Below are 22448 nucleotides of genomic sequence, written 5' to 3' on the forward strand. Positions count from 1 at the left end.
GAAAAGCTCAAACAAGGAAGTGAAGTCGACCGGCCAAGTTATAGGTCAGATGTTTTACATTTAGATTAACTTTTTATTAGTTTGATATTTTCAGCATATTCTTTGTTGAAATGGACGTAGTAGTAGTAAAAATTGTCTTTACAAATGTAGAATCGCCTCTAGAACTGTTGAAGTTGTGATCTGCGCATGTGCAGGTGTTGTTTGCGCGTTGCCATAGAGACCGAAGCGCTGCGGAGAGCGAGCGAGCGAGAGAGAGAAAAACACAACAAAACCTTTCAAAAGTCCGTCAAAACTCGGGAAAAGAGGGACAAGATCGTGAAAAGGTGACGTTTATCTCACATTTACACTTGTACTTACACGCATAATTCTGCTTTAGTCGTGTTTAATTGTGTTTAATTGTTTGATTGCGTCTGTTTTCCGGGTTTGACGTCATTACAGTGAGTTAGCATTAGCTGTTTGCAGTTAGCCGCTACTCAGGCTAAGCTAACGCGACTTTAGCTTCTGGATTTAATATCACTGGAAAGACAGAACATGAAATAATTCACTGCAGACACAAAACACAAATGTTCTGGTAGTTTTATAATGTCAACATAAAGCTTTTGTCTCTTGTACATTTACTTTTACTCAAGTAAGAGACTCTCACTGCTCAAGATATGACCAGGAGGAAAGGTTTGTTCTTATAAAAAATCCTTTTATGATTAATCCTTGCGTTGTGTTGTTGACATTGACTGTAACATACTTTACTTATTAAAACATCCGGTTCATCTTCTCATTTTGTCCTCCAAAGATTGTTCTTAAAACATTCCAGGGCTGAACAATCCAGAGGCATCTGACTGACCTTCATCCAGAGACCCCTCCCCGCAGACCTGCAGCAGGAGGACCCTCACGTGACTGACCTACATCCAGAGACCCCTCCCCGCAGACCTGCAGCAGGAGGACCCTCACGTGACTGACCTACATCCAGAGACCCCTCCCCGCAGACCTGCAGCAGGAGGACCCTCACGTGACTGACCTTCATCCAGAGACCCCTCCCCGCAGACCTGCAGCAGGAGGACCCTCACGTGTCTGACCTTCATCCAGAGACCCCTCCCCGCAGACCTGCAGCAGGAGGACCCTCACGTGACTGACCTACATCCAGAGACCCCTCCCCGCAGACCTGCAGCAGGAGGACCCTCACGTGACTGACCTACATCCAGAGACCCCTCCCCGCAGACCTGCAGCAGGAGGACCCTCACGTGACTGACCTTCATCCAGAGACCCCTCCCCGCAGACCTGCAGCAGGAGGACCCTCACGTGTCTGACCTTCATCCAGAGACCCCTCCCCGCAGACCTGCAGCAGGAGGACCCTCACGTGACTGACCTACATCCAGAGACCCCTCCCCGCAGACCTGCAGCAGGAGGACCCTCACGTGTCTGACCTTCATCCAGAGACCCCTCCCCGCAGACCTGCAGCAGGAGGACCCTCACGTGACTGACCTACATCCAGAGACCCCTCCCCGCAGACCTGCAGCAGGAGGACCCTCACGTGACTGACCTACATCCAGAGACCCCTCCCCGCAGACCTGCAGCAGGAGGACCCTCACGTGACTGACCTACATCCAGAGACCCCTCCCCGCAGACCTGCAGCAGGAGGACCCTCACGTGACTGACCTTCATCCAGAGACCCCTCCCCGCAGACCTGCAGCAGGAGGACCCTCACGTGACTGACCTTCATCCAGAGACCCCTCCCCGCAGACCTGCAGCAGGAGGACCCTCACGTGACTGACCTTCATCCAGAGACCCCTCCCCGCAGACCTGCAGCAGGAGGACCCTCACGTGACTGACCTACATCCAGAGACCCCTCCCCGCAGACCTGCAGCAGGAGGACCCTCACGTGTCTGACCTTCATCCAGAGACCCCTCCCCGCAGACCTGCAGCAGGAGGACCCTCACGTGACTGACCTACATCCAGAGACCCCTCCCCGCAGACCTGCAGCAGGAGGACCCTCACGTGTCTGACCTTCATCCAGAGACCCCTCCCCGCAGACCTGCAGCAGGAGGACCCTCACGTGACTGACCTACATCCAGAGACCCCTCCCCGCAGACCTGCAGCAGGAGGACCCTCACGTGACTGACCTACATCCAGAGACCCCTCCCCGCAGACCTGCAGCAGGAGGACCCTCACGTGACTGACCTTCATCCAGAGACCCCTCCCCGCAGACCTGCAGCAGGAGGACCCTCACGTGTCTGACCTTCATCCAGAGACCCCTCCCCGCAGACCTGCAGCAGGAGGACCCTCACGTGACTGACCTTCATCCAGAGACCCCTCCCCGCAGACCTGCAGCAGGAGGACCCTCACGTGACTGACCTACATCCAGAGACCCCTCCCCGCAGACCTGCAGCAGGAGGACCCTCACGTGACTGACCTACATCCAGAGACCCCTCCCCGCAGACCTGCAGCAGGAGGACCCTCACGTGACTGACCTACATCCAGAGACCCCTCCCCGCAGACCTGCAGCAGGAGGACCCTCACGTGACTGACCTTCATCCAGAGACCCCTCCCCGCAGACCTGCAGCAGGAGGACCCTCACGTGTCTGACCTTCATCCAGAGACCCCTCCCCGCAGACCTGCAGCAGGAGGACCCTCACGTGACTGACCTACATCCAGAGACCCCTCCCCGCAGACCTGCAGCAGGAGGACCCTCACGTGACTGACCTACATCCAGAGACCCCTCCCCGCAGACCTGCAGCAGGAGGACCCTCACGTGACTGACCTTCATCCAGAGACCCCTCCCCGCAGACCTGCAGCAGGAGGACCCTCACGTGTCTGACCTTCATCCAGAGACCCCTCCCCGCAGACCTGCAGCAGGAGGACCCTCACGTGACTGACCTACATCCAGAGACCCCTCCCCGCAGACCTGCAGCAGGAGGACCCTCACGTGTCTGACCTTCATCCAGAGACCCCTCCCCGCAGACCTGCAGCAGGAGGACCCTCACGTGACTGACCTACATCCAGAGACCCCTCCCCGCAGACCTGCAGCAGGAGGACCCTCACGTGACTGACCTACATCCAGAGACCCCTCCCCGCAGACCTGCAGCAGGAGGACCCTCACGTGACTGACCTACATCCAGAGACCCCTCCCCGCAGACCTGCAGCAGGAGGACCCTCACGTGACTGACCTTCATCCAGAGACCCCTCCCCGCAGACCTGCAGCAGGAGGACCCTCACGTGACTGACCTTCATCCAGAGACCCCTCCCCGCAGACCTGCAGCAGGAGGACCCTCACGTGACTGACCTTCATCCAGAGACCCCTCCCCGCAGACCTGCAGCAGGAGGACCCTCACGTGACTGACCTACATCCAGAGACCCCTCCCCGCAGACCTGCAGCAGGAGGACCCTCACGTGTCTGACCTTCATCCAGAGACCCCTCCCCGCAGACCTGCAGCAGGAGGACCCTCACGTGACTGACCTACATCCAGAGACCCCTCCCCGCAGACCTGCAGCAGGAGGACCCTCACGTGTCTGACCTTCATCCAGAGACCCCTCCCCGCAGACCTGCAGCAGGAGGACCCTCACGTGACTGACCTACATCCAGAGACCCCTCCCCGCAGACCTGCAGCAGGAGGACCCTCACGTGACTGACCTACATCCAGAGACCCCTCCCCGCAGACCTGCAGCAGGAGGACCCTCACGTGACTGACCTTCATCCAGAGACCCCTCCCCGCAGACCTGCAGCAGGAGGACCCTCACGTGTCTGACCTTCATCCAGAGACCCCTCCCCGCAGACCTGCAGCAGGAGGACCCTCACGTGACTGACCTTCATCCAGAGACCCCTCCCCGCAGACCTGCAGCAGGAGGACCCTCACGTGACTGACCTACATCCAGAGACCCCTCCCCGCAGACCTGCAGCAGGAGGACCCTCACGTGACTGACCTACATCCAGAGACCCCTCCCCGCAGACCTGCAGCAGGAGGACCCTCACGTGACTGACCTACATCCAGAGACCCCTCCCCGCAGACCTGCAGCAGGAGGACCCTCACGTGACTGACCTACATCCAGAGACCCCTCCCCGCAGACCTGCAGCAGGAGGACCCTCACGTGACTGACCTACATCCAGAGACCCCTCCCCGCAGACCTGCAGCAGGAGGACCCTCACGTGACTGACCTTCCTCCCTTAGGCCTGGTCAAAGTCGCCATATCAACACCACGAGAAGAAGTCGTCATAGCAACACGCACGACACTGTAAGTTTTTCCTCAACAGCGTGTATACCAGACACTTCCTCTGACACGCTGCACTCACAGTGAGGAAAGTATTTGAACTCCAGGTGAGTTTGCATGTTCTCATACTTTTACTTCTACTTCTACACACACACACAGGCTCTGAAGGCTTCATCATCATTTCCACTATGAGAGACAGAATCTAAAAAAGAAAAATCTGCAGATCACATTGTATGATTTTCAAAATAGATTTATTTGTTATTGCTGCAAAGAAATATTTACACCTGAGAAAATCTCTGTTAATATTTCTTGTTGTTGTTGTTGTTGCTTTTAATGGCTTCTACAAAGGTGCATTTACCGCCATCTACTTTATTCTTTAGACTTTATTCCATCCATCCATCCATTTTCTACCGCATGTTCCCTTCCGGGGTCGCGGGTGACTGGAGCCTATCCCAGTGACTTTGGGCCTTAGGCGGGGTACACCCTGGACAGTGGCCGACTGGTCGCAGGGTCAACACAGAGACATAGACATCACAGACATTCATTCTCACATTCATCCACTAGGGCCGATTTTAGAGTCGGTAATTTTGCCCAACACATGCATGTCTTTGGACGGTGGGAGGAGCCAGAGAACCCGGAGAGAACCCACGGTAACACGGGGAGAACATGCAAACTCCACAAAGAGAGAGACTTTATTCTTTAGACTTTATTCTTTCTGCACGCCCGGTTTTCTGCTGGGTTCTTCTTCTTCTTCTTCTTCTTTGGTGTTTTTGGCGGCTGGTGTAAAGTGTTACATTACCGCCAGACTTTACTCTTCAGACTTCACTCTACTTCCTGTATTACTGTAACCGTAACCATGACGCCAGGAGTCAGTGTCATAAAAGCCAGGATTCTAGAGCCTCACTTTAGAGACCCTCCTTCAGTGAAGTCCTCTCAGGCGCTCGCTCCTTTTTTTTTCTTTTTTCCCGGTTTAGAGTAAAACACATACTTTGAAGACGTACAACTACAGTAGGTGGCGGTAAATTCATGTTTTTAGTTGGCTGCCAATCGCCATTAAAAGTAAGACAAAAACAACTTCAGTCGAGTGCTTCTGTTGTGAAAACTCACAGATCGAGAGTAAGAATCGCTTTTCTTTGGTTTATTGAATGTTTCAAACTAAAATGTCCTTTTCTGCTCATGTTTGCGTTCACTCGGCCGCTCAGACCCTCTGTGTGCTCCTCAGAACATGTCGGCTCCAGGTCCAGGCCTCATAGACTTCAGAGCTCTGGAGAAGGAGCTGCGCGGCTCCGTTCAGTCGGAGCAGAAGTATCACCGGGAGAACGAGGCCAAACTGAGGGCCGTGGACCAAAGGGTGGGCTCATACGACCAGTTCAGGTCAGCAGCCACTGGGGGGCACTGTAGCTTCTGTCTGCTCCTGTGGGCTCCGGGCGACAGGATCCATGATGTTTGACTGCGGGTGATGGGTCAGCACTAGATCATACACTCATAACTCACGGAAGTGACGAATTTGGTCCTGCTGATACAGCTCTGGCAATCATTTTCTCTCTAAAAAGCTTTTTTTTCATTGCATTACAGTCTGTTCCACTTCACACGTAGTATATTTTGTTTTGTGCTTGAATGTTGAGCGCTTTTTGTTTTTGACCAAACCACAATTAAAAAATAAATAAAATAGGGTTAACCCCTAACCCTTAACCCTAACCTTAACCCTAAGTTTTTGTAGTAGTTAGGAGACGAGGGGAAAAAATTAAAAAGTAGACTGTGCAATCTATAAGTAAAAAAATGTAAATGAAGGGTTGGAGCGGGAGTCGAACCCAAAATCTCCAGCATGGCATGTGGTTATTCAAACCACTAGACCAATTATTCTGGGAATGTTTTGCTGCAAGACAGAAAATATAGCTTGCATGTGATCTGCCCGGCACGACAGCCGCCATATTGGATTTTGTAACTTCCAAATCTGTCACTTCCGGGACCGAATCTGTCACTTCTGTGAGTTGAGTGTATGATCTAGTGCTGACCCTGGGTGTTCCTGGTGTAGAAAATGGAAACAGGAAATACAAATACATAGAGTCCTGAAATGTAGGAAATATATTTTTCTCTCCAAGATTGTTGATAAATCACTGTCGCCCTTCGTTATTCAGAATTTAGTGTTTTCTGTTTGCTAAATATTTTTAGACGATAATATTGTCATGGTTTTCTATCCATAATCCTGAGTTTGTCTCGTTTGCTTCGGAGTTCTGTTGGAGTCAGAGGTTATTAAACCAAAAACTTTAAATAACCAGATCACAGCGAAGAAAGACTCAAATAAAGTCCATTTATTGTTGAGTAAATCCACTGTTTCCAGGTCGCTGGTCTTGGCGTCTCACCTGAAGCCTCTGGAGAGACAAGATCTGCAGGGGGCCCCACGCAAACAGCCCTGGAACCCTGTCACCGCGGGTAACGGGACACGCCACGTCGCATCAGGGAGTCGAGACACGGGCGAGGTGAAGTCAGCCAAACAGGACTCACACCGGGACTAAAGAGCTCACACTGATTGATTATTGCACTCTTTTCATGTCATCGTTCAGTATTGGCGTTAAAAATGTGAACTTTGAACGGATTTCAAGTGTTTCCCACAAGATTTTGCCTCTACATGTAAAAATAAACACAGATTACAGTGAAATACAGTAGTAACAGCATAAAGTATCATTTGTTTCACCATTTTTGTCCAGTGTTTTAGATTATGGGGGGGAAATATACATATATACAATACAAATATAAATATATACAATAAAAACACCTTAGTCGCCTCAATTAATGGGAACACTGAATTAAAACACAGATTGCATTTAGAAGCCTCGTCTGAAAAATCACTTTTTGCCAAAATTGTTCAGTCCTAATTGAAATATTGTGGATGTAATGTTACTTTTGACAATAAAAACAATTTCTTCATTAGAATAGTTACCAGCAGATACAGAAGCGTATATCATTTAATTCAGGAATCCACATTATGTAAAAGTATTAAAACTAGTGATAAAGTTAATGGAACGACTGTAACTACGGCCACTAGAGGGCGCCACAGGAGTTCAGGTTTAAAAGAAAGAACAGAATTGTACAAATGTAAAATGTGCCTTGTTTTACACCTTTGAACTGCATTTTGGAACATCTGTGTCATTAAAACAATAAATTACATCCACTAGAAAAGAGTTTTTCTCATTTGTTTGTTTACATTGTTTTTTGAGCTGCAAAACACATTTCCTTTAGTGGGACAATAAAGAAAACTTAAACTCGAAACAAAAAACCCTGTCTAAATCAACATTTCAGTTTGTAATATGAATTAAAAAAGACACAAACATTTCTTTTAGGACATATTTTTTATAATAAACGGTACATTTCTTCCCAGCAGGCCTCTTTATTACATTGTTGTTACCTCGTTGTTTCATGGCTTTATCATTCATATTCCAGTGCAATTTGTAATGAAAATAAACAGTTAAACACTTAGAATGGACAAAAGCAAGAGAAATAAAGTCAGTTTCTTATCGAACGTATAAACTAAGTGTGATTTTACATTATTTTTACCTCAGTTTTGTCGTGACGTGAATAAAAATGCAACAAAAAACACAGATTTGAACATAAAAGATTAAAACAATTAAAAAAAAAAAAACAAGTAGAAAGTTAAACTGGCAGAAAGAAGAAACGGACAGTGAAAAATTAAATAGTGCAATATAATAATATTCATTTTGAGCTTTAAGTCGAAACACATGTAAATATTTTGCTTGTTAAAAGTCGAGCAGCGTTTGACTTGAGTTTACAGAGAATTAATTTATTGTTGATTATAATTTGTTCTTTTTGCTTGTTGAATGAACATGAAGTAGAATATTTACGTTGATGAAAATCTGAAATAGTTTGTTCTGTTTGACATTTGGATTTAATAATGTCATTGTTTGTGTTTCAGACTCTGTTTAGTCCAGAGAAAATATTATTATTTTATAGTCGACTAGTCACAAACAATAGATACATAGTTGTAGTTCTATAGTTTTAATTCACTTTTAGTAAATAATAACAATAAAAAAGGCACTAAAGGCAGAGGTGCAGGACCAAAACATATTTATATGACCATTTATACCATTTCAGTAGCAGCAACATGACATTTTAGATTCTAGTAGTTCACGGAGAGAGACATGTTTAAAGCCGTACTGAGGAACATTTCAGGCAAAGCGACAGCATCTCCATGGAGACGCACGGTTACACAGTGCAGCTTTAACGTGATTGGTTTATTTTTACGCACGTGACTTTGGTGTTTCTGACGTTTTAACGACTCGAATATATTTTCCATCGATTGTTTTTATCAATGAAAAGTGCATTTGTTGAACAGTCGAGTTTCTGTCGATGAAAATGTTATGTTTTTATTTCATTTTTTTCATTTAAATCCGTGTGAATCCATCGAACAGAAAATATACGCTAAAGAGACGTGTTTTTGGAATACATTTAGTAAAATATCTACTTTTAGTTATCGTTTTAGTCGACGAAAATGTGTAGTTGAGGTCATTATTATTTTTAATTTGTTTAATTTGGTTTAATTCAGTAAAAATATTGCATTGACAAAAACAATTGAGTCGAAAAAATGAAGACTGATTTCAACACTTTCCTCTAAATCGACTCTTTGACTCAGACAATAACCAATAAACTCAAGTATCGATATTATAAACGGTATTGAAATCCGCTCCCGAGTATCGAACCGTTTCCTTCTGTATCGTGCAGTTTAGTATCGTTTGGCCTCTGGTCCGGACAAGCTGGAGGAACGGAAGAGGAAGTGAGGTCACTGCTGGGGGGCAGGCTTTACGAAGCGCTTGGACATTTGGCGAGACATTCTGTGCTGCTGCTGAGACGTTCGACCCTCGCAGATCGACTCGTGCAGCTTCTGCGGGGAGACGGGGAAGGGGCGGGGTCAGAAGGAAGGAAGGGGCGGAGTTAGAAGGATGGGTTTCAGCTCCAACCGGGAACGTTTTAGAGGAATTATTAAGTACTTTAACCACATCAAAAAACATAACTGGAGTTGTTTTTAGCTCCGTTCACGCTCGTTTCATGAATCCTGTCAACATGCTCATCTTCTCTGCTCCTTCTCAGCCTCATACAACACTCAGTTTCAAATTTCCCAGATTTGTGACGTCAAAATTAAAGATCTGGAGGTCTCCTGTGCTGTTTCTAAGTCCATAAATCCTCTCCAGACTCGTTCACCTTCATTGCAATTCTCTCTGCTGCCAGTAGATGGAGCGCTAACACCAAGCATGACGAGGAATCAGTTCACAGAGTGCATTTTAACACATCACAGCATTGGATTTCTAAAGATCCAAAATGAAATGCTAAATTAAAAGAATCAAAAGCATAAAGTCTAAACTACAAGGTTAGATTGTAGTTTTTGTTGTTGTTTTCTTTTAACCACAAAGAGATTATTTGTAGCTTTTAAAAATGTTTAGAAGTTGCACATCTTCATTTGATAAACAGCATCAGGACAGATACTCGCATAAGGCATTATTGAGCTGTTGTTAGCGTTAAGCGAGTGTCTCTGTTGCTTCACTTCACCCTTTGACCACATATGGAGTGTTCTTCAGAGGCTGTTCTTGGCGGTCTTCTGTACTCGTTAACATGAGTGTGGAGACAAACAAAGTACACACAGTACTTCCTGTACCTGAGCCACGTCTGCGTCTTTGAGCTGCACCGTTCTCGCCGGGTCCTGACCGTCTTTCTTTGGAAGCTTCAACTTCATCGGCTCCTGAAAGTGTGACAAAACATAGAATACTTAGGGACTTCTCTGTGTGGAGGGTTTGCATGTTCTCTCTGTGGAAAGAGCAGGAGCAGTGAAGACCTGAACTGAAACATGGCTCAAACATGCACCAATCACTCTAAATACAAGTGTGTGTTTAATAATGAGAAGAGAGACTAAAATCTCCTGAAAGTCAACGTCGCATAATAAGTCTCCTTTAAGGTCTTTTGTCGTGTGTTTTAGAGTCTGTTCAGTCCAGACGATGATTACGATGATCAAATTCACACTGATCAGTTTAACACCAGTGACATTGAGGTCTCAGAGGATTCAAACTGTTGTAGGTTCCTCTCTGAGCACCACAACACAAGCAACAGGAAGCAAACAGTCAGCAAACACTCAAGCAACAGTCAGCAAACACTCATGCAACAGTCAAGCAACAGTCAAGCAACAGTCAGCAAACACTCTAGCAACAGTCAGCAAACAGTCAGTAAACACTCAAGCAACAGTCAGCAAACACTCAAGCAACAGTCAAGCAACAGTCAAGCAACAGTCAAGCAACAGTCAGCAAACACTCTAGCAACAGTCAGCAAACACTCTAGCAACAGTCAGCAAACACTCTAGCAACAGTCAGCAAACACTCAAGCAACAGTCAAGCAACAGTTAGCAAACACTCAAGCAACAGTCAGCAAACACTCTAGCAACAGTCAGCAAACAGTCAGTAAACACTCAAGCAACAGTCAAGCAACAGTTAGCAAACACTCAAGCAACAGTCAAGCAACAGTCAGCAAACACTCAAGCAACAGTCAGCAAACAGTCAGTAAACACTCAAGCAACAGTCAAGCAACAGTCAGCAAACACTCAAGCAACAGTCAGCAAACACTCAAGCAACAGTCAGCAAACACTCAAGCAACAGTCAAGCAACAGTTAGCAAACACTCAAGCAACAGTCAAGCAACAGTTAGCAAACACTCAAGCAACAGTCAAGCAACAGTCAGCAAACACTCAAGCAACAGTCAGCAAACAGTCAGTAAACCCTCAAGCAACAGTCATCAAACACTCAAGCAACAGTCAGCAAACACTCAAGCAACAGTCAGCAAACACTCAAGCAACAGTCAGCAAACACTCTAGCAACAGTCACCAAACACTCAAGCAACAGTCAGCAAACACTCTAGCAACAGTCAGCAAACACTCTAGCAACAGTCACCAAACACTCTAGCAACAGTCACCAAACACTCTAGCAACAGTCAGCAAACACTCTAGCAACAGTCAGCAAACACTCTAGCAACAGTCAGCAAACACTCTAGCAACAGTCAGCAAACACTCTAGCAACAGTCACCAAACACTCAAGCAACAGTCAGCAAACACTCTAGCAACAGTCAGCAAACACTCAAGCAACAGTCAGCAAACACTCTAGCAACAGTCAGCAAACACTCTAGCAACAGTCAGCAAACACTCTAGCAACAGTCAGCAAACACTCTAGTAACAGTCAGCAAACACTCTTAGCAACAGTCAGCAAACACTCTAGCAACAGTCAGCAAACACTCTAGCAACAGTCAGCAAACACTCTAGCAACAGTCAGCAAACACTCTAGCAACAGTCAGCAAACACTCAAGCAACAGTCAGCAAACACTCTAGCAACAGTCAGCAAACACTCTAGCAACAGTCAGCAAACACTCTAGCAACAGTCAGCAAACACTCAAGCAACAGTCAGCAAACACTCTAGCAACAGTCAGCAAACACTCTAGCAACAGTCAGCAAACACTCAAGCAACAGTCAGCAAACAAGCAACAGTCAGCAAACAGGCAGAATATTTGAAGCACCAACATTTTCAGAAACACAGCTCCGTAGACTGTAGTTGGTGCTTGGGGCCTTAGGGGGCAGTACCTTGCAGTAGATCTTGAGGTCAGTTCCTCTCACTTCTGGAGGTCTGGAGAAGTTCTCGTAGAGACATTCCCACTCTTTGTTGAAGTGGTTCATAAAGTCCAGCTCCTTCACACACAGCACACGCCTGGAAACGTGAAGATCAAACCGTTTAATACTGAAAAGTCCTTCTTATTCCGGCAGATTTGACCTAAAAAGCCAAACTAAAATGACCTCCAATTCAAACAGAGGCTGTTTCTGAACATTTGGAGAACAAACAAACATCAACAGTTGGTCTAGGTGGGAGAACAGATCCTGCAGGAGGAATGGACTGAGCATCTGTTTAACGTCAATATCACTAAAAATGAGAATTAGGGACTTGTTATAAAGTAAAAAAAGTCCAGGTTGAATGCACATGGACATATTAAAATGACTTCTTGTTTTATTTGTGGGTTAGTGTTGTCAAAAGTATCAACGATCATATACTAATCGATAAAACTAGTATCAATACTTGAAAAAAATCCCATAAACAGGACAAAATGTGACCTTTCCAGAACAGTTTTAGGATGATATTGAGCTTCATCAGAAGTAATACAAGACCACACTCTAACATAACATAAGCACTATCTCTTTCTTTCTCTCCCTTTCTCCTTTTTCTTAATGGCATAGCATAAAACACATACTGACACATACTTTGAAGACGTAGTACTACAGTAGGTGGCAGTAAATGCACCTTTTCAGTTGGCTGCCAAACGCCATTAAATACTATAAATAAAAAATACTATTATCTGTTGTTGTGTTGAACGATTCTGCTGCCATAACCCCCTGTTGGCTCATCAAGTTTGATTGATTCACTTCGTCACGTCGTCTCTGGGTCTCTGCCTTAAACGTTTCAAATTGTGGCCCTTGCTGAAAACAGTTTGGACACCCCTGGTCTAAAACATTTGACCTAAAAAAGATCATCGTGGAATCAAAATCACAATAAAGCATTCCTTTGTATCGATATTGCGTTTGAAATGTTGGTATCGTGGTATTAGAGATTCAGGAACCAGGTCCAACTTTGTTCAAGTGGTTTGGTTGAGACTCTGCGATTCCCTTCAAAAAAAGATGAAACTAAAGGAATTGACCTGTTGGTGACGATGATGTTGGTCTTTCTGTGTCCGGGGAACGGTCTCAGGTCTTGGAACACTTCTCCGTCCAGCTGCTTGATCTCCGAGCGCTGAAACACACGGCCTTTTCAGAACTCTGTCCTTGTAGAGACTCTACAAAGGAGTCACAAAGGAGATAAAGAAGTAAATCCAGACTAAACCAGGTCGAAAAGTGGAACAAACCTGGAATAACTCCCGACTAAACTAGAGATTTGACGTGTTTTTCATGGTCTTTGGCCCATTCTGATACATTAGAATTTAGTTTGGACAATTTTTTGGGCCGATTTTGATATTTCCCCCTAAAATATTATTATCCCGGACCAGACCAACATCACATGATCTCTCTGGGTGGAGTCTGCATGTTCTCCCCGTGTTACCGTGGGTTTTCTCCGGGTTCTCCGGCTCCTCCCACCGTCCAAAGACATGCCTGTGTTGGGCAAAATTACAGACTCTAAAATCGGCCCTAGTGGATGAATGTGAGAATGAATGTCTGTGATGTTTATGTCTCTGTGTTGACCCTGCGACCAGTCGGCCACTGTCCAGGGTGTACCCCGCCTAAGGCCCAAAGTCACTGGGATAGGCTCCAGTCACCCGCGACCCCGGAAGGGAACAAGTGGTAGAAAATGGATGAATGAATATTATCTGAAAGAACGACTAACTTAATTACAGTCAATATTTTTACTGCTGTGTATCATATCTCATTTAGCATTTCATATTCAATACAATATATACACAGCACTTTAGGGTAAATACATGAAAATAAATTAGTTTAAAAAACATTAATAAGATAAATTATTATTTTTTAAAAACATTAAATGCATTAAATTAAGATAAATAAATAAAATAAAGGGGTATATATTTAGGACATAGTCAACACAGCGTTTTACTATAGCAGTGAAGTTTGTGCAATGTTAGTCTCACATTTAAATGCTGGAGATTTAAGGCCGATAACAGATAAACCGATCGGCCAAAGTCCTCGGTGTATTCTTGGCGAGCAGACGTACTGTACCTGTTCAGCGTTCTTCCTTCACATCTTCAGGGCAGTTTTGACAGTTCGACTTGTACATTTTGCCGGAAGTTTTTATTTGTTAAATTCGGTGTAATGTGGAACCTTTTGAACACAAAACTCAACATTCTGACGCCGAGTGGCAGAATTATCGGCAGCACAAACTCATCGAATGTGTTTTTGTCCGTGGAACTGTGCTAGCTTAGCTTTAGCTTGTTTGCCAACGGCAGGGGGAGATAAAGGACACTTCAACATAACACAGCAAATTAGTTTCCTCAACACCTGGACTCAGAAACATGTTATTTAAGCAGCGAAGGGTCAGTGTGATGACGTTAATCTGCTTTTCTACAACCGTTTACTTGATTTTGAGTACCAACGAAATCTTTAGCAGTAGCAGCTCGTGTTGAGTGTTTCGAGCTCTTACAGGACAACGTTTCATCACATTTGACTCTCATAGTTTTGGCACTGTCTAAATCAAACTTTATCAAATACCAAAGTGGCAAAAGAATTCACCAAACTGAATACAAGTAAAGTGCACAAACAGAATGACAGAGTTAGTTGTTTTTTTTATTATTAAAGAGAAGAAACATGTTACATTTGAGGAACACATTCATACAGACGAGGCCTGGAACTGTATTCACTGAACTGTTACCTCTTCGACATCAGGTTTGATCGACCCAAATCATTGCATTCGACCCAAATCATTGCATTCTTGTCATTTGTTGGCAAAATAAAGTCATTTTGGAGTGTACCAGATTTTTTGCTGCACTAAAATTATGTTAATTTTCCTATTTTGTAGAGATGTTTAATACTTATATTATTAAACATACAACACACTATTGCCACTACAAGCACTTTTGGTTCGAAAATAATAATAGATTAAGAAATTTGGTTCTATTTTTTTTAATGGTCAAGTGACACTTAAATCAGGGGTGGGCAATTATTTTCCTCCGGGGGCCATATTCGAATCCAGGCAAGTAGCGGAGGGCCGGCCCCCGATCATTGGTGTGAAAAAAAGAAAAAAAATCCAACAAATTAAATATCAAATAAAATATAACTTTTCTGTCAAATATAGGCTATTGAATCTATAATTTAATTCCTTTCACGTCATATTTATCAAGGATACAAGTGCAGACAGATGCCCGTGGGCCACGCCCACCCCTGCTCAAAATAAATGGTTAGAAGATTAGTTTGAGTAATAGTCACTAAATATAATATTTTACCATCCAATCTTTAATTGAGACATTTTCTAAAATTAGCGAACAGACATTACAATTAACAAGAATTTGGGGGAAAATAAACTCAAATTGTGTTGTTTAAAAAGTAATATTCTGTTCATAAAGCCCATTGTAAACTCGATAGAGTGTTTACATGAGCACATAAACACGTCGATATGAACTGATGAACTAAACGGGACATTTCAGAGGACATTTATCTAAATAACTGCAGCCTTTACAATGTAATAATTACAGCTGTGATATTTTGTATTTTTGAACAAGTCACACTTTTGAATGACTTACATTTAGTTCAAAAATGCAACAGTGAGTGAAGACTTTTCCAGGCGTTAGAACATTATTAAGTCCACACAACCAGGGCAATAATGATACAAAGTGGTACGTACAATGTTATGTTACAATTGCTTATTCAATAATATATTATAAGCATGCATATTCAATTCAAAATATATATATATATATATATATATATATATATATATATATATATATATATATATATATATATATATATTTATTTATTTATTTATTATTGAAGCGAGCCATTTGAACTGCAGCTTTTGTTCTACTATACAAACCATTTATGTACCATTAGACCCATAAGACAAGCAGGTATTAGCTTATTATTTGTAATGTTTTAAGTAAATTACACAGGATAAAGAGTAAATATATCTTAATAGGTAGATGGCCGAAGTTTTTACAAATATATTGCTACTTTCTGCCAGAAGAAAAGTAGGATTCATTATAAAAATCAACAACTTTGGTCAAATGAAATTGTATGAAATTAAGAAATCACTATAAAAATAAAATGCAGAGATGTTACTTTGTGGAAAGATTAAGTTAAAAGTTGTAATTACACATGTTTGAGGTATGAAAAGATCTGGACGAGTTTAGAGCCGCGTGAAGCTGCAGCGGTGCAAAAAGAGACGGAGCAAAAAGAGGTAAAACGACAACACTGCTGCTGCGACGGGAATGAAAGTGTTAATATTGTGCTTTTCTTTAGTCAAACTTTACAATCTTTAGACTTTATACATCTTTGACAGGTCGTACAGAAGGATTTGTTTATATCTATATATTTTTTTAGTTTTAACTCTTTTAAACGAGGCAAAGTTTTCATCTAGTTTTACTTAACATAGACATATTTCTATATGAAAACATGACATGATAAAAAAAAAAAAACTTGTAATAATTGTTTTACTTTAACATTGATACCAGTAAACTACATAAGAAGTTTAATCTAATACATCCATGTTTTTGACATTTATCAAGCTATATCCAAAGCTAACGATTTTATATTATATAAATTGGCATTTTTCACATTTGAATTTCTAAAAGTGGGTTAAATTGAGACGGAACTTAAATTGTATTCTTTGTTTGTGAATTCAAATGGTTTCAGCCGATTGATAATTAAACTGTGTATTTATGTCTTTATTTGTTATAATTTAACAATACATGCGTTTCATCTTTTGGCTTTGTAGTCATTTTCAAACATGTTAAGAAATAAGCTAAAATGATAGATACAGTTAAAGCAGCTGCAGTGCCGTGTTGTGACCTCTAGTTGCAGTGTCTCAGTTACATTAGTTTCCACACAGAAACAAACAAAGTGTTGCATTAAGACAAAGTGACAAAGGTGAAAGGTGAAAGGCGTTCACTCCTGATCAGGCTGAGAGGAAACAGAAGAGGAAAGAGGGTTAGTGACAGATGTGCTCAGAGTCAACTCAAACAACCAGAAATGTCCTTTATTTGTTATTATTCTGACTAAAAGACGAGGCGGTAAAAGCACACACGCCGTCTCCGGAGGAATTCATGTTGTACAAGTTATAATTTCAGAGGAGAGTGAGGCCTGTAACGCTGAGAGGAAGTCAGTTTTTGAAAGTTCACAAGCTTCATTATTTGTTTCATTTTGGCACCACAAACAACAATCACGTCTCAGGCTGTGATTAACCATTATTTTAGTAGTGGCTGATTTTTTTTTCTTGTAAATTCAGACTTTAAAATTCAAACAAATGTTGAAATATGGAAACTTAATATTTACAAATAAATTGTATTCAACATTCACATCAGGAAGAAATAATTTTCCTGAAAATTGTGAATTATTAATTCTTATTCATATTATAAAATGTATTTTTTTATGTGTTGTAGAGTGTTTAGTCCAGATTACGATGATCAAACCATGACTGTGAATGATTATTTTACAGTGGATTAATGGTCGCGGCTTTAGACATCTGGAGTTAAAGTCTGATCGTGAGGAGTTACGTGTTTGTAGAATGTAACGGTGAAACTAAACCGTACACGAGACTGAGCGTCACTTCGGAATCTGGGATGAGCGAGGACAAACCTGGAAGAGGTCGTAACCCTTGGACTCCGTCAGGTCGTAGGGTCGGATGATGCCGTCTTCTCTGATCAGACGAACGGGACGCAGTTTGGTCACTTCCTCCGTCGACTCGGCCGCTCTGAGGTCAAACGTGGACATTTTAACGGACGCACAGAGAAAAAAAAGGAACAGCACATCGATTAAATGATCGGATTTCTGAATACGAATGTTAATTTAAGCAGTTTTGACTTTTTGGGATTTATTTACAGTAGCAATAAAACCGAGATTATAGTTAGTAGGGATTAAGAGTCTTGAGCAATAATAAAGGACTTTTGATGCAGTAATAAAGGACTTTTGATGCAGTCTGAGTTTTCTATTCTCAATTCTTTATATATGATTTTATTAGAGATTTAGTCTAGACCTTTAGTTGCTTAGTTGATTAACTGGTTAGCGTCTTGGTCAACGGATTTATATTTATTCATAACAGCAGAAAGGAGTGATTTATCTTGAAATGTGGATGTGGAATGTGAGTTTAATCTGCCTTTATACAGATACATACATTGTCCATAATACTGCTCATTTTCAATTTGAGTATTTGTAAATGTGTCACTTTTCTCACAGATACGAGGTCAAATCATAGAGACACTTGATAAGTTTGAAAAAATTCTTGGTCGACTAAAACCTCAGTTGACTAGAATCTTCATTTTTATTGTTATATTGGTCAGTCTAAGCTTGAATTATACTTTCTACATTAAAACTATGCACGGTAATTACACATATAGAATAAAAAAGGGAGAAAACGTGGGCAGGGAAGTAATCGAAGAAATCAAGTAACTCAAATTAAGATAAATGTTCAGAAATCCAGTCATTAAATCCATGTAGTGATTGCTTTTGGCAGTTTTTTTCTTTAATTTCACACAATTTCCAAGTCTGTTTCTGCATTTATTGTCCGTGGGGTCATGCAAATAACATGACATTTCACCAAACTCTGCTCATTCAAAAACTGTAAAAACTCCAAACACGATGCTGTTCTCACCTTTCACCTCTAGAGGGAGGCATGGAACACAACAGCAGTTAAAGAGGGCAGCACTGGGTGTCACGTGACTCGATGAGGGGGAGGAGCAGGAGGCCATGACAGTTTGTAACGGTGTTATCGACTCATAAAGAACCCATGCAGCATTTCAAACAGACGCGGGTAGAGTGGCCTAAAACTATCCTGAAGTATGTGAAACGTTGCCCTCAAGTATTTGACACGTTACCCTCAAGCATGTGACACGTTACCCTCAAGTATGTGACACGTTACCCTCAAGCATGTGACACGTTACCCTCAAGTATGTGACACGTTACCCTCAAGTATGTGACACGTTACCCTCAAGTATGTGACACGTTACCCTCAAGCATGTGACACGTTACCCTCAAGTATGTGACACGTTACCCTCAAGTATGTGACACGTTACCCTCAAGCATGTGACACGTTACCCTCAAGCATGTGACACGTTACCCTCAAGCATGTGACACGTTACCCTCAAGTATGTGACACGTTACCCTCAAGCATGTGACACGTTACCCTCAAGTATGTGACACGTTACCCTCAAGTATGTGACACGTTACCCTCAAGTATGTGACACGTTACCCTCAAGTATGTGACACGTTACCCTCAAGCATGTGACACGTTACCCTCAAGCATGTGACACGTTACCCTCAAGCATGTGACACGTTACCCTCAAGCATGTGACACGTTACCCTCAAGTATGTGACACGTTACCCTCAAGTATGTGACACGTTACCCTCAAGCATGTGACACGTTACCCTCAAGCATGTGACACGTTACCCTCAAGTATGTGACACGTTACCCTCAAGTATGTGACACGTTACCCTCAAGTATGTGACACGTTACCCTCAAGCATGTGACACGTTACCCTCAAGCATGTGACACGTTACCCTCAAGTATGTGACACGTTACCCTCAAGCATGTGACACGTTACCCTCAAGTATGTGACACGACGTTACCCTCAAGCATGTGACACGTTACCCTCAAGCATGTGACACGTTACCCTCAAGTATGTGACACGTTACCCTCAAGTATGTGACACGTTACCCTCAAGCATGTGACACGTTACCCTCAAGTATGTGACACGTTATCCTCAAGTATGTGTCACGTTACCCTCAAGTATGTGACACGTTACCCTCAAGCATGTGACACGTTACCCTCAAGTATGTGACACGTTACCCTCAAGTATGTGACACGTTACCCTCAAGCATGTGACACGTTACCCTCAAGTATGTGACACGTTACCCTCAAGTATGTGACACGTTACCCTCAAGTATGTGACACGTTACCCTCAAGCATGTGACACGTTACCCTCAAGCATGTGACACGTTACCCTCAAGCATGTGACACGTTACCCTCAAGCATGTGACACGTTACCCTCAAGTATGTGACACGTTACCCTCAAGTATGTGACACGTTACCCTCAAGTATGTGACACGTTACCCTCAAGCATGTGACACGTTACCCTCAAGCATGTGACACGTTACCCTCAAGTATGTGACACGTTACCCTCAAGTATGTGACACGTTACCCTCAAGTATGTGACACGTTACCCTCAAGCATGTGACACGTTACCCTCAAGCATGTGACACGTTACCCTCAAGTATGTGACACGTTACCCTCAAGCATGTGACACGTTACCCTCAAGTATGTGACACGACGTTACCCTCAAGCATGTGACACGTTACCCTCAAGCATGTGACACGTTACCCTCAAGTATGTGACACGTTACCCTCAAGTATGTGACACGTTACCCTCAAGCATGTGACACGTTACCCTCAAGTATGTGACACGTTATCCTCAAGTATGTGTCACGTTACCCTCAAGTATGTGACACGTTACCCTCAAGCATGTGACACGTTACCCTCAAGTATGTGACACGTTACCCTCAAGTATGTGACACGTTACCCTCAAGTATGTGACACGTTACCCTCAAGCATGTGACACGTTACCCTCAAGTATGTGACACGACGTTACCCTCAAGCATGTGACACGTTACCCTCAAGCATGTGACACGACGTTACCCTCAAGTATGTGACACGTTACCCTCAAGCATGTGACACGTTACCCTCAAGTATGTGACACGTTACCCTCAAGCATGTGACACGTTACCCTCAAGTATGTGACACGACGTTACCCTCAAGCATGTGACACGTTACCCTCAAGTATGTGACACGTTACCCTCAAGCATGTGACACGTTACCCTCAAGTATGTGACACGACGTTACCCTCAAGCATGTGACACGTTACCCTCAAGCATGTGACACGACGTTACCCTCAAGTATGTGACACGTTACCCTCAAGCATGTGACACGTTACCCTCAAGTATGTGACACGTTACCCTCAAGCATGTGACACGTTACCCTCAAGTATGTGACACGTTACCCTCAAGTATTTGACACGTTACCCTCAAGCATGTGACACGTTACCCTCAAGTATGTGTCACGTTACCCTCAAGTATGTGTCATGTTACCCTCAAGTATGTGACACGTTACCCTCAAGTATGTGTCATGTTACCCTCATGTGACACGTTGCCCTCAAGTATGTGTCATGTTACCCTCAAGTATGTGACACGTTACCCTCAAGTATGTGACACGTTACCCTCAAGTATGTGTCATGTTACCCTCATGTGACACGTTGCCCTCAAGTATGTGTCATGTTACCCTCAAGTATGTGACACGTTACCCTCAAGTATGTGTCATGTTACCCTCAAGTATGTGTCAAGTTACCCTCAAGTATGTGTCATGTTACCCTCATGTGACACGTTGCCCTCAAGTATGTGTCATGTTACCCTCAAGTATGTGACACGTTATCCTCAAGTATGTGACACGTTATCCTCAAGTATGTGTCACGTTACCCTCAAGTATGTGTCACGTTACCCTCAAGTATGTGACACGTTATCCTCAAGTATGTGTCACGTTACCCTCAAGTATGTGACACGTTACCCTCAAGTATGTGACACGTTATCCTCAAGTATGTGTCACGTTACCCTCAAGTATGTGTCATGTTACCCTCAAGTATGTGTCATGTTACCCTCATGTGACACGTTATCCTCAAGTATGTGTCACGTTACCCTCAAGTATGTGACACGTTACCCTCAAGTATGTGACACGTTATCCTCAAGTATGTGTCACGTTACCCTCAAGTATGTGTCATGTTACCCTCAAGTATGTGTCATGTTACCCTCAAGTATGTGTCATGTTACCCTCGAGTATAAAGTCATAAAGGCACAGGCACTGCTGGCAGCCCGGTGCAACGCTCTGCTATGAAATTTCCCCATGTGTGGACAATAAAGGAATATCTTAAGTATGTAAAACGTTACTTCAAAATGATATTGCTCAAGTAGAAGTGTACAAAAGTGGTCGAATAATTCGACTCAACTAAGTTTAATTGTTAAAGGTTGAATGGACGATTTTTTTGTCCCAAATCTGAGTCTTATTTCCTCGTGGCGTGGACTGCCGATTAGTCCTGCCACGTATCAATCATAAAACGCACCTACCGCTCACCTGCAGCCGCGTGCGGCTCGTCCCACGTTTCCGCGTGTCTAAGCGCATTGATCTATCATAATATAGTTCCCTCAGTGTACAGGACAAAATAAAGACAGAGAACGACAGTTCGAGCTGACCCAGAAGTAGACGGAAATCTACGGGGGACGAGAGATGCGATGTGATCCGTCGCGCTAATAAACAAACGCACGTGTGTGTTGTATCAGTCCGCACGGGGGAGTGCACATGCGCACTTCCACCTGCGTGCTCAAATTGCCGAGAAATCGTCCATTGCGCCTTTAAGCTTTTGGCCCAGGGGTCAAATGTGGGCTTATGAACACATTTGTACTTTTTACAGTCATTTTATAACTTCCTCTACCATTCTAACCTCAGTAATAAACAATAATAGTTGA

The 22448-nt window shown here is 43.5% G+C and overlaps 2 protein-coding genes and 1 long non-coding RNA gene across 5 annotated transcripts in view; 2 read left to right on the forward strand and 1 right to left on the reverse strand.

Annotated features, from left to right (window-relative positions):
* The window catches only part of LOC140381255 (uncharacterized), a 246014-nt gene that overhangs the window by 93428 nt on the left and 130138 nt on the right, over positions 1 to 22448 (forward strand). The window lies entirely within an intron of this gene.
* On the forward strand, positions 5418 to 6912 carry dnaaf19 (dynein axonemal assembly factor 19). Its single transcript, XM_072465285.1, has 2 exons — positions 5418 to 5571; positions 6539 to 6912. Exons 1-2 carry the CDS (start codon positions 5423 to 5425, stop codon positions 6711 to 6713), a joined length of 324 nt encoding a protein of 107 aa, XP_072321386.1. The 5' UTR covers positions 5418 to 5422; the 3' UTR covers positions 6714 to 6912.
* vps13c (vacuolar protein sorting 13 homolog C) overlaps positions 7730 to 22448 on the reverse strand; it is a 94732-nt gene continuing 80013 nt past the window's right edge. For 2 of the 3 annotated variants that reach the window (XM_072465238.1, XM_072465237.1), the window contains 5 exons: positions 17524 to 17638; positions 12924 to 13015; positions 11821 to 11944; positions 9863 to 9946; positions 7730 to 9094 (listed from right to left, as the gene is read on the reverse strand). In XM_072465238.1, the coding sequence (XP_072321339.1) occupies positions 8993 to 9094; positions 9863 to 9946; positions 11821 to 11944; positions 12924 to 13015; positions 17524 to 17638 (517 nt within the window). In that variant the 3' untranslated portion in view covers positions 7730 to 8992. Of the gene's footprint in view, positions 9095 to 9862; positions 9947 to 11820; positions 11945 to 12923; positions 13016 to 16772; positions 16849 to 17523; positions 17639 to 22448 lie in introns of those variants that run through there. The other variant, XM_072465239.1, reaches the window with a different exon arrangement.

This window comes from Eucyclogobius newberryi, unplaced genomic scaffold (assembly GCF_026437365.1).
Source record: "Eucyclogobius newberryi isolate DKJ021-1_F unplaced genomic scaffold, fEucNew1.0.hap1 SCAF_5, whole genome shotgun sequence".
NCBI lineage: Eukaryota > Metazoa > Chordata > Actinopteri > Gobiiformes > Gobiidae > Eucyclogobius > Eucyclogobius newberryi.

Bases quoted from the DNA above. Each gene is read 5' to 3' on its own strand.
- dnaaf19 (XM_072465285.1), top strand. From the start codon at position 5,423: ATGTCGGCTCCAGGTCCAGGCCTCATAGACTTCAGAGCTCTGGAGAAG. The intron at 5,572-6,538 runs GTCAGCAGCCAC...CACTGTTTCCAG, and splicing joins GGCTCATACGACCAGTTCAG to GTCGCTGGTCTTGGCGTCTC.